Here is an 11,940-nt window from a genome sequence, read left to right as displayed (position 1 = left end):
CCAGTTGATAGTCGACTCCACGCGGTTCTTCTGGCAACGTTTGTGAAGGAGTCTCACAAGTGGGAATTCGATCGATTTATGTTCATGGTGCCTGCTTACAGCCCAACCGAGTGCAGCCCTGACACAATCAAAGACAAGTTTTATGACGCTCTGAATACCCTGCTGCGGTGAGGTAAAAGCGCACCTATCGTTGTGGTTGCCAGAGATGGTGAACGATTGCCTCAGCTATGTGCTGCTGCTGTTTTTATGCAGTACTAACTTCCGAAATGGCCGAAGTCGTTTGACCACATGGTGTCCTTCAACGTGCTGGCTACAAACTCAAATTGATCACGTTACCGATGGCGCGGATCAATAACGGACTGCCGGTCGTTTTGGAACACATTTGTGGATTCCGACCATTCACTCGTCCGGAGTCGCTCCAATGCGCAGCTACTTACCTACCTCCCCGAATCATCGGTGAACGAAACTGTGGCAGCTACAACCACTATACGACAAGTACGCGGTTGTTACAGCTGACAATGATGATTAGAATGATGAGTCGCCTCTCACGACGTTTTCCGCTTAAGGTGCGGAAAAATTGCCTGGTAACTGAAGCACTGGTACATCCGGATGTTGGACGAATTTTCCAGCATAATCTTCTAGAGTCTCTTCCAAATGCTCCACCATCAGGTGTGAATTCATACTGGGACGAAATCGCCATCGCTTTGCACAGGGGTGGGAGCGTGGCCTGTTGCACGGCGCTACCAGGTTTACTCGAGCACTGGATATCAGACCGAACAGTGACACTGCCTAAATCTCGAAGAAATATCCCAACTGGTCCCGAACATAACTTGACGCTACGAATTATCAGATATCAAGTGAAAGTGAACGTTCGAGCTGACAGTGAAGTCTGATGGACACAGAAAGCCAAGGTAATGGATGAGGCCGAAAAAGCGGGTAATGCCCGAAGATTGTTTCAGCTGATCCGCGCGACCAGACCCCGGAAACCTCCTGTAAGCGAAACCATCAAAAGTCAGAATGGAACGACCATCTCGAATAAAGAAGAACGCCCCGACCGGTGGGCTGAATACTTCGAACAACGACTGTCGTGGCCACCAGCCAACACTCATCTAGAGCGCACAGGTGAAGTAGAACCCTGGACGATGAACGTGGAACCATCTTCGGCCTCGGAGGTTTAGGACTGCATATGTTCTCTCAAGCGCCACCGAGCTCCCGGTCCGGATGACCTTCCGCCCGCACTGTTCAAAGACGGCGGTGAAGCCCTCAGTCAGTGCTCGTCTGATCTGTTTGCTTGCATTTGGGAAAGAAACCTGGCCCGGGCAACTGGAGAGAGTCGATGATAGTACCCATTTAAAAAAGGCTCGTAGTGAGTGTGGAAACAATTAGGGGATTCAGCTTGATCCCGGTTGTAACAAGACTGTTGGCGTCACTCGTGCTTCGTCACCTATGGTGGCTCGTGAAACACTGACTCGAGAGCAACTAGCCGGATTCCGGCCTGATGTGGGTTACATCGATTAAATCTTCACACTCCGTCAGGTGCTAGAACAACGTCATACGCACAAACGACCCACAGTTCTAGTTTTGTTGGATTTCCAAGGCACATTCGACTCAGTTGACCGATCAGCCCTGCTTGACACGTTTTCCCATCAAGAAATGCCCTTGAAGCTTGTTAACATAATAAGTTCTTTGTATTCGCAGACTTCTGGACGTGCGAGAGTATACGCAGGGCTCTCCAAAAGCTTCCGTACACAAAGCGGTGTACGTCAGAGGTGCCAACTCTCTTTCGTCCCTATTTAATTCCGTGGTCGATGAGACAATGAAACAAACAATGGAAGGTCTTCTAAACACTTGTCGAGGTGGAATGTGCAGACGACGTGAAGAGGTGAAGAGGTGAAGACTCAGGTGTTTTTGGATGCAGTCGCTGGACATGCCACTTGCAATCCCGGAAGAGGCGTCTGTGAGAATTGACGTGTTCGAGCCGCGGAACTGAGACGTCTTCAGGTGTTCAACTAAGTGATGTCTGCATTGCAGCGAAGCGTCACTGTTTAACACTGATATCGTGCTGTCCATGATGAGGTTGCTTACTGCGGCTTCCTTAAGTTTCGGCAAAATCGACCGAAATTAACGATGAATTCAAGCTAAGTGCTTTAACCTCAATGTTTGAAGCCATTTTTCTGGCATTTCAAACATGAAGAAAAGGGTGCATATGCCATCGGTCCGTAAAAGCCCCCCGCCCATCCGTCGTGTTCAAGGGGTCTTATGACTGTCCATTCCGGAACTCCATGGATCGCCCTTGCTTTTCGGTGCTCTCAAACAGATTTGAGATCGATGGACGTGATGATATTGGCAAGAACGTCAGAATGACTAGTAGACACGCACCAATCATTTGCACGGTCACGTGGTTTTTTAAAATTAAGCTACGATGGTTGTTTTGTGCTAATATTGCCGCACGATAAGGCTACGTCGTTGTTAGTGTACCATAAGCAAACACACGAATCACAGGGGGCGCACTTGATTTTCTCCGCCCAACGGATATTGTTTTCTTGAAGGAAACTACTCACCAGGTTGCTGTCGAAGACCTTTTAGCAACCTGTTTGTGTGAGTGTGATATGCAGTAACTGCCTTCAAGATGAAGCGTCAACAGAACACGTCTGCTTTCTTCGATCTGATATAGCACACCAACATGACACTTGGAGCACGCAGCGACTGCAGACTTCTATTTTGACGAAGCGAACAGTACACATACAAGGGCATAGTTCACACGACTTGTAAGCAAAGGTTTTGTACTCGTTTGAAAGGCATTTCACACATGTTTCTAGCTTTTCAATAGTTGTACTACTTATTAGTAGGAAAGGGGGGTAAGATGGACCAAGTGACTAGAGCGCGAATTTACTGACCGGAAGGTCCGTGGTTCGAGTCCGATCTCTGTCTCTCGACTTCCCCTGTCTAGGCTTGGGCAACCTGGCAGTATCCCAGCCCTAGTGCTTCCTTCGGGTGGCATGGCAGCTAGACACTGAAAGGGTGCTACAGCTTAGTAGGAGGTTAGATAAAAATAAATCCGATACCTCAGTCCGTTTATGTACGCAAACTCTGGTGCACGGAAATATGAGAAAGCCTAGTGAAAATCCATTCACTAATCTCTTCTGCTTACAGAACATGAAGAAAAAACACGATTGATTGAGAGATAGCTATGCGTATGAATGTTCGGTTGATAGGACAGACGATGTAGAAAGGAACGCGCGCGTTTTGGGCGTTGATGGACTGTAGCAGAAGGGAGCATTCAGTGCATTATTGTCGGAACCCCCTGTGCGTTGGCATCTCTTCGGAGGGTGTTTTTTCATGGTAACTGAATCCTACACTGATTTGCTAAAATCCCATTTGTATATGATGCGATAGAAAACTTTCGCGGGGTAGCATTCCTCCTCTCAGTTATTTTGAGCTCGAGTTTACTTAGTGGTTAAGGCGCAAATTTACTGACCGCGAAATTCGTGGTTCAAACTCAACCTCAGCATTTCGATCGGTTCTGTCTAGGCTTGAGCAACCTACCGGCGAAAGGAAGAAGGCCTTCGCTGCGGAGTTATTTATTGGAAAGTGCCAACTGAACGGTTACAGACTATTGGACAGGGAAGCAAAACTCTAATATGCATCTTGTTTACAAAACTGAATATCCATTTTCTCCTCGAACGCGTCTTCCTGAACTTTCCCAGATAGTCATTGACTGTTACTCAATGGCGAGCAAATGCTACAAAGCGACTCCACAAATTCCGTAAAAGATATCACTTTTCAACAGACGTGAGGCGGATTTATGAGAAGGCACTACTCGCACGCCTCATCAATAGTATATACCAGTATCCTGGTCCTCGTACTTCCTTCGGTCTCTCGGTAGCTTGACACCGAAAGACTGTTACTGTTGATTCTATTGTGGTGTTCCTTCTTGGGGGGTATATCAACCTTTTAGTTCCGGGAACTTTCATACCTCAAAGATCATCTTCTGGATGGAGCTATTTCCGCTTGCTGGTGTTTGCTTTACAGAGACGTGGCTGTATAAGCAAACAGCTGCTGGAATTTTTTGAATGTGTTATCCGTGGAGAGAGAATATTTAGCTCACTTGAACCAATATGCGGATTTGTCCAGATTGGTTACTAGACCCTAGGGTCACCGATGCCGGGAGTGCACCACCGGTTATCTGCTGGGTACGTTCAGATGGCTGAAACATGTCAATCGCCTTCGTTGTGGGTGGTACATCTGCGGCGTTTCTGGAGTGCCAGGGCTCCGGCGCACACGCCTCGTCTGTAATACATGTGGTCGAAATCAACACAGTGTTTCACAGCCTCTTTATTTCCGTGCACCGCTTTCAGCTTAGGGCATACATCTGCTACTGCCTTCAACCTTCTCCAATACGTTCGCGCTTTTGTAACAAAGTAAGCAAACTGCTTCAAGAATACCATCATAGAAGCTTAGATGTGTTCTCCGTTGAAATATTGCGATTCCCATCGCTGCTCGGGACTGCTGCCTCACTACACGTATAAGGTGCTTTCGTTTTATGTCCGGTTAGTAGACAAACAAGGGTAACCAGCTTGCACATTACTAATGGACCTCCTCTAGCACAAGCTGCTTGGTTGCGTCGGGTTTTTACCGGAAACCAAAGGCCGAAAATCGGGAGGGAGGCTGTTGCGCTGCAACAAAATCTTGGGTTATTTTCACAAGATTGGGCGAAAAAGTATGATTCCGAAGCGCTATTTTTCGACCATATAAATGAATCGCAAAACTGGTTACTAGAGACCTGTAGCCTCGATGGAAACGCGTAAAAATATCGTTCAGCTTTGGCGCCCTTCGGTGCCTAACTGCCATGCTGGGATACTACCAGGTTGCCCAAGCCTAGACAGGGGAAGGCGAGAGGCAGAGGTTGGGTTTGAACCACAGACCTTCCGATCAGTAAATTCGCGCTCTTGGGCTATCTGGCCCCATCTGCCACATCAGAATTATCCGGTCGTCATTTCTAGTTGAGCACTGACAACCTAATTTCATGAATGTTGTTGGTTTCAGTGAAGTTGTTGCTGAAACAGATGGCCCATTTTGCGAGTAGTGAGTCTCAGGCCAATTTTCAACAGAATCGTTTAAAATGGCCCCCTTTGTCTTGTCATGTGTTCGTTTGGTCAGTGGATCTCCTGGCACAGTTACGTCGTTCAAGCGTGAGTACGTTTACCTGTTCAGACATGGAAATTCAGATGCTTCCAGCGTGCGTCGGTGTTGCAGTGGTAACACGCTCGGCTCGCCCCTCAGATCTCCAAACTTCGGCTGGGCCAGAAATATGTACCGCTGATGAGCTCTAATAAGAGCGAAACTAGGGTCCAGTGTTTCTCCTACTTGGTATGAACTCACCATACTACTAGGTCACGAGGAAAGTTTGCATGGAGCTGGGGAGGTGAAAATGGACGCTCCTGATGGGTTACTTTCGCGTAGAAGTGGCGACGAGTATAGATAAATATCCTTGGACTTGTTAGCGGAAATACGCCAATCGATCTATGTTGTTGTTTCTGCATCGTTTCAGAGTGTAGTACAAACTTAGGAAAGGCGTTTGGTGAATAACAGTTCCCAAAACCGCAGGCAGCCATTGTCCGGCTTTGCCCCGATTATTGTCTATCAGCTGATTGCATCAGTGTTGATCACATGATGTAGTTGCCATGTGGTTGTGTGAATGCGTATCTGAATTGATTGGTGCCGTTGTCCGTGCGATGGTTTTCTTGGCAGCATACGTTCTAGGTAGTCCATTTTCTTCAGGACTAGACGATATCCATATGTCGAAGTAAACAGAGCCATCCATAACACGGTGCGGTGATGCGCAAGTGGGTGGAATCCGGGACAATATGCTGTTCGATCTCACGCAGAACCGATTTGGTTTGGACGTCTGTGCTTGGGACAGTGGACAGCGGATAATTTATTAGTGACGGACAACAGCAGATGGGAGTGTAGGAATCACTGCCCGTTTGAAAAAATGGGTCGATTAAGTAAGAACGTACTATCCGCAAAATATGGGAAGGTGCAACAACCAAGAAAATAGTTAGGTACAGTAAATGAGCTTACGGAACAAATAAAACGGCATACAGAAGGAACCGAGGATGGAAATGGTCTGTTAGAGCTGTTAGACTGGTATAGAGAAACAAAAGAACGGTAACGAATGAATGTAAACATACTGAACAGAGAAGGTTGTCTTAGAAAGCACCGGTGCTTTGCAGGCCGAAAGACGTAATAGTTCCAATTATCATATCGTGGCCGTGTGAAGGTCAACGGGAAGCTCTCGCCTGAGTTCACCATATCAAGTGGTGTCAGACATGGCTGTCCTCTTTCACCGTTCCTCTTCAACTTCGTCATTGATGCGATCATGGAAGACTCACTACCAGCCCCTAATGCCTGTGGGGTCGAAGTGCTCCCTGGGCGTCCGCTCACAGATATCGAGTACGCAGACGATATAGCTCTTCTGGGATTTAACTACGTGGCAAGGCAAACAATATTAAATAATCTAAATAATTCTGCCTCACGGTTCGGCATGCGCTTCACACCTGCAAAGTTTAAAGTGCTACTGCGAGACTGAGTGGGCTCAAACCCTAGCCTCATGCTTGCGGATGAACCGATTGAGGTAATAGACAAATTTGTTTACCTGGGCAGCTGTATCGGTCCAGATGGTCTCGCGAAAGATGATATTTCCATCCGGATTGGGAAGGCCAGAGCAGCTTTTGCGAACCTACGTCACCTGTGGCGTAGGCGTGACATCATCTCACCCGTCAAGGATCGAGTTTACAATGCTGCGGTGCGCTCCATATTACTATACGGATCAGAAACCTGACCGTTGCGCGCTGAGGACGTCAAAAGACTTTTAGTGTTTGACCATCGATGTCTTGAGTGCATTGCCCAAGTCTGGTCGGAACACCGGATCAGCAACGCTGAAGTACGTCGCATGGTATTCGAAAGAAATAACTCACCCTCGATAGATGAACTGATCACATTTCATCAGTTGCGCTGGCTTGGCCACGTGTTGCGTATGCCAGTCGACCGATTTCCTCGAAGGGCTCTGTTCGCACAACCACGTGAAGGGCGGAAGAGAGCCAGAGGCGGTCAAACAATGGCTTGGCAGTGAAGTATAAAAGCCATTACCAGCAAACTCAGCTGCGCTGATCATTGCCATAGTCCTGGATGGAGATCCCAAGACGGGCCACATCTATGGTTGGAGACATTGTCAGACATGGCCCAGTCGCGCCCTCAATGGTGCTCATGCATCCAAGCTATTGCCTCCAATGCATAGCTCCCTTCCAAACCCCCTTCCCACTTAACAGTCCACCTACAGTGCTGTGTTCACGCACTAATTTATCAGCTCCCGCCTCCAATGCGCAGCTACCTACCCCACCTCCCCGAATCATCGGTGAACGAAACCGTGGCTGCTACAACCACTGCACGACGAGTACGCGGTTATTACAGTTGACAATGATGATGATGATGATCATATCGCTTACCGTCCCGCCCGTAGTTTGCGTAAACTGTACTAAAGTCAAATAAAGAGATACTGGTCAACAGAGAATCACATGCAGGGTAGATTTACCCTGGATAGATCCTGGGCTAAACGACGTGATCTTGGTCACATGGCTCATTGCCAGGTCACTGGCCTCCTGAATTCCTTCCCCAGCATCCACCGTCTGTTTGAGACAAGACCAGCTTCTCCCCGCAAACGGTACTCGGCCCAGATGACGACAAACGCAAGCAGTGATGTAGACGTACTTAGAGCCCGTAGTGATGAGTGCGAGACATTAGCAAACTGTCAGTTGTCCGTCCCTTAAATCACCAGTCGAAGTTCGTATTCGATAGAATGGGAGAACAAGAAAATCAGATTACCGCCGAATAATTTGAGGTAACGTAAAGTTTGCACATCTTATTTCTCCGAGAAATCAACACTAGCTAAGGCGTCAAATAAAATTTGCCAGATTGAACTGGTTAAGCATATTCAACCGTTTTATACTTCGTCAAAGTAAAGTTCACGGAAAGCAGGAAATATGACTGTGTGAAGTGAGATCAGGGAGCATTCTCTTTACTACCTAGCTGAAAGCTTTAGAAGACGTATCACTTAACCGACTGAAGTTTTCCGTTTTGTTGTCTGATTGGATAGCGGAAAGATTGTGCGATTGATACTCCGTTACGGAAATCGATCTTCAAATGCTTTCTAGGTGCATGTTGCTATCGATCTCTATTCCGCAAGGTACATGGCTATTTGCAACAAATTCCCACTCCTCCCTTCTCGATCCCTTATCATCTGTGTGTTGTTCATTCTTTGCGGTTTTAGTGACATCTGAACACCACCGGTTTGCTGCAATGGTTAAACATAACAGTATCGCTGCCTCCCTTGTCGTGGTTCTGGCTTTTGCATCCTGTGACAAACTTTTTAGCCTCTTCTCTAGTTCTGGGGGCAAGGCCAAACATGATTTCTTTGTTTAAGAATACCAAGGCACGCCTCATTGTACAAACGGACCGGATTGCAGCAATCCCGTGTGATTCAGTTTGATTTCATTGTACCAACAAAGTCTGTCACCGGTCATTGCTCAGTTTTTGTGCTGCTTTTGAAAGCAGTGAATGTGCTCTGTAACCTTTCTTACCGAATAGCGAGAGGCGAAGACAGTTTGCGCTGGATGGTACCTTTGCTAGCGTTGCTACACGTCACATAGTTAACCAATAAACGGGAAGACACACAACTTTGTCCGGAGTAGGTGGATTAGGGTGTATGTAACATCTGGCTTGATCTTTCGACAGCCCACGACCGGTTTCACCCTTCTTGGGGCTCATCAGGTAGACGCAGTCCCCGAGTTTCCGTCAACTTTATGTTCTACTTGAACCCAAATTGGACCGTTTTCGAGAAATACACTCATTTACAAATGAATTCAGTTGTCGCGAGCGACTCAACTGAATCTCTAGTTTATGATATTCTACAACTGAATGTGCTGCGCACAGGCCGCCTCATGATTCACTTGGTACGATATTCGAGATATCGCAGTATATTTTCATAAAGGAAACTACTCACAAGGTTGCTGAAAACTCTTCGACAGCCCATGACCGGTGGTATATCATGAACGAGAGATTCAGTTGAGTCTCTCGTGACAACCAAATTGATTTGCAAATCAGTCTATCTGGCTTGATCCTTTTGTAAAGCAATTCCCGACCTGAACTGTGTTATCGCGAAAGCTCCAAGGAAGGTCAACAAATAGGGTCCCTCATCTATTGCGGCTACCTTACAGAGGGCTTAGGAGATGTTAACTAGTGGCAACGGTTGACAGGGCGTTTAGCGGTAGGTGCAGCGGGCCAAACGTTGACCGACTGTCATTGGGCTGATTCAAAGTGCTCAGAATGCGCTTAGGGACGTAGTCCGTCACCCTTATTTGGGCTTGACCGCAAGTGCGACTGTAAATACAGTTTGACGTCCGCAGTATATGCTGCCCAACACTTTCGGTATCTGAGTGCGTGCGCCTTATCTCCTGTTTTCTCTAGTTGTGAATCCATTTGATTCCATCGATTAGTTGTCCTGCCTTAACCTTGAAGGTACCGAAGTGATTTTCTAGTTTTGGGTGGAATATTTCTTGAGCCAGAGCTTGATTGTATTTAAAAACTCTTGTTCGTTAGTTGACGCTGAACACGTCTCAAGCATCTCAAGTTTGGTTATTTTTGTCGTAACTTATAAGGGATGGGTTTCCTCCCGGTTGAAGACGAATTATGAATCGAGGCAAAAATTTTTGAAAAAATGACGGGGATCGATAGTACAGTTGCGGAAAAAGTAATAAAAAGTAGCCTGATGGAAACAAATCGAACTGTTAGCCCGCCTTATTTTCCCGGCCGTTCAACATAGGAATGTATGAACTCACAGTTTACTGCTTACAATACTGGCCCTTTCCAATGCTCAAGAGTAATGCTTTCCCCAGGGGGTCATTCACAGGTTCGAACCCCTATCCTGTCCCGGACAAGCGAAACATCAGATAAATTATTAGTGCTGCTGTAAACGTTATCCAAAACTTGATCTGAACGATAGTCATCTCGTGACATTGTGAATTCAACGGCCTCAGTAGTACACCGACTTTCAGGTTGACAAACCGTTTCACAGACTACCACAGTATGCCGAGAGGCAACCTTAACATGAACGAATCGGTGCTCACATGTTCCAAGCTAATTCCTCTCCGATCAAGGCAAGTCTACCTTCTAGATCCGCAGAAACGTTCTCAACCGATTGTTTTATCGGAGATTCTGTAGCGTTGTCTCTTACCTCATGGAAATTTCATACATTGTATCCGAATATCATTCGTGCCGACTGTCCATCGGAATGGAAGTGAAGCGCGTGAATAAAACGTGAACAAAGTGCAAAGTTTGCACATGATCAGAGCAATTTTTAGACTAGCTCACCGTTGACGGTCTATCAGGGTGCATATTTCAAGTTGTAACCCAAAATTAGTTGGTTTGAAACGGGAACATTCTCACAACTAAGACAATTTCTATCGTACAGCACACCGTGCCCTCCCTATCACCCTTTTTGATGGGCAGATACTCTTCATCAATTCCTTGCATTGTGTGATGAACGTTGTAGCGTGACCCTGACTAAGGTCAGGGTTAGTGACAGAGTACTGTTAACACTGCTTCGACAAGTACATGCGTGCAACATGACAAGTGAAGTCTTGCGTCGCTCTGCTGTTGCATGCCAGTTGCGTGTACTATTCGGAATCGAAAATACTCGATATTACCATGGCAACCAAGCTACTGGACCGATTTTTGTTGGCGTATGAGAATCCGAGACGGATTATTATAGGACGGGAATTCGCAACCGGACACCGATCATGTGCATCGGATGGAAATGATTTCTAGGAAACTGCGGTTTTTCGCAGGTGTTTCTGCATTTTTCTGTTTTAAGTGATTTGTCGGAGTGAATGATTTTTCAGCCTCCATCAATATCTCGAATTGCGAAACAGTGTGTTAAAGTATATCTACTCAGCGGAAGATGTGATCGGCTTAAATTGAACGCATGCTGTACGTTTTTTTGTAGCCAGAATAAGGTGTGTGAATTGTTACGGCTTACACAATTGTTGCAGAAAGCTTGTTTACCTGAATAAATTTGTTGAAACCGCTCCTGTCTGACTAGGCAAATGCGGAAACGTGTCTCTCTGTGACTTGGGAGGCCCTATGAAGGGTAATTATCGTGATACAAACACTCACTAAGGGCTGCTAATCTGTACGATGTCACATGAACACAATGTCTTCAGAATATGGCTTTTACTCCTAGGATATCAACTAACTGGAAAGGGACCTGAAAATTGCCACAAATTGTACATGACCAGGCGAACTGCTCGATATCGTACTGCGGGCACCAATTGACAATTCACATATGGTGTTCTTTACATGCATTGATGTACACCGTGAGCTATCACGTACAAGACTTATCGTCGAACGCCACCATGAATCAACGAAAACCCACAAGCTGTTGGTTGAAATTGTTCCACTTTAACCATTAGGGTAAACGCAGCTCGAGTCTCTCATGCCACCTAACTGAATGAACCCAGGTCACACGTGGGAACAACACCAACATGCGGCCCCAACTGCGAGACTCGTACGGTTCATCCCGTGGGAAAAGCCGACGATGTAGCTGGAACAAGATGAAATATGAAGTTTTTTGATGGTTACATATATTTTAGCTAAAAAAAGTGTAACGGTTTCCGGACTGCTTTGTGTTCATGGTGGTATCGGTGCGCTGTATATCCTAGAAGGAAACAAAACTGTTAGATTACCAAAAACCTAATAATACGTAGATATGGTTGATAGCACACTGCCTCCCTTGCATTCCAGAGGTTACATGCTCGTTACAACGTCATTTTCAAGTAACGAATCGAATTTTTGCCACGGGCGCTTTGTCTGATAGTAGGTTCC

General features: G+C 46.4%; 1 protein-coding gene across 1 annotated transcript in view; it reads left to right on the top strand.

The window, feature by feature from the left end:
* Positions 1-6,613: 6,613 nt before the first annotated feature.
* T265_04685 (hypothetical protein) overlaps positions 6,614-11,940 on the top strand; it is a gene marked incomplete at both ends in the record, with an annotated part of 57,448 nt that continues 52,121 nt past the window's right edge. The window contains one exon of the mRNA XM_009169489.1: positions 6,614-6,808. Coding sequence (XP_009167753.1) covers positions 6,614-6,808 — 195 coding nt within the window. The remainder of the gene's footprint in view (positions 6,809-11,940) is intronic.

The sequence above is a fragment of the Opisthorchis viverrini genome, assembly GCF_000715545.1.
Source record: "Opisthorchis viverrini unplaced genomic scaffold opera_v5_81, whole genome shotgun sequence".
Taxonomy (NCBI): domain Eukaryota; kingdom Metazoa; phylum Platyhelminthes; class Trematoda; order Opisthorchiida; family Opisthorchiidae; genus Opisthorchis; species Opisthorchis viverrini.
The sequence above is the reverse complement of the archived record's forward strand: the minus strand, read 5'-3'. Positions and strand labels throughout refer to the sequence as shown.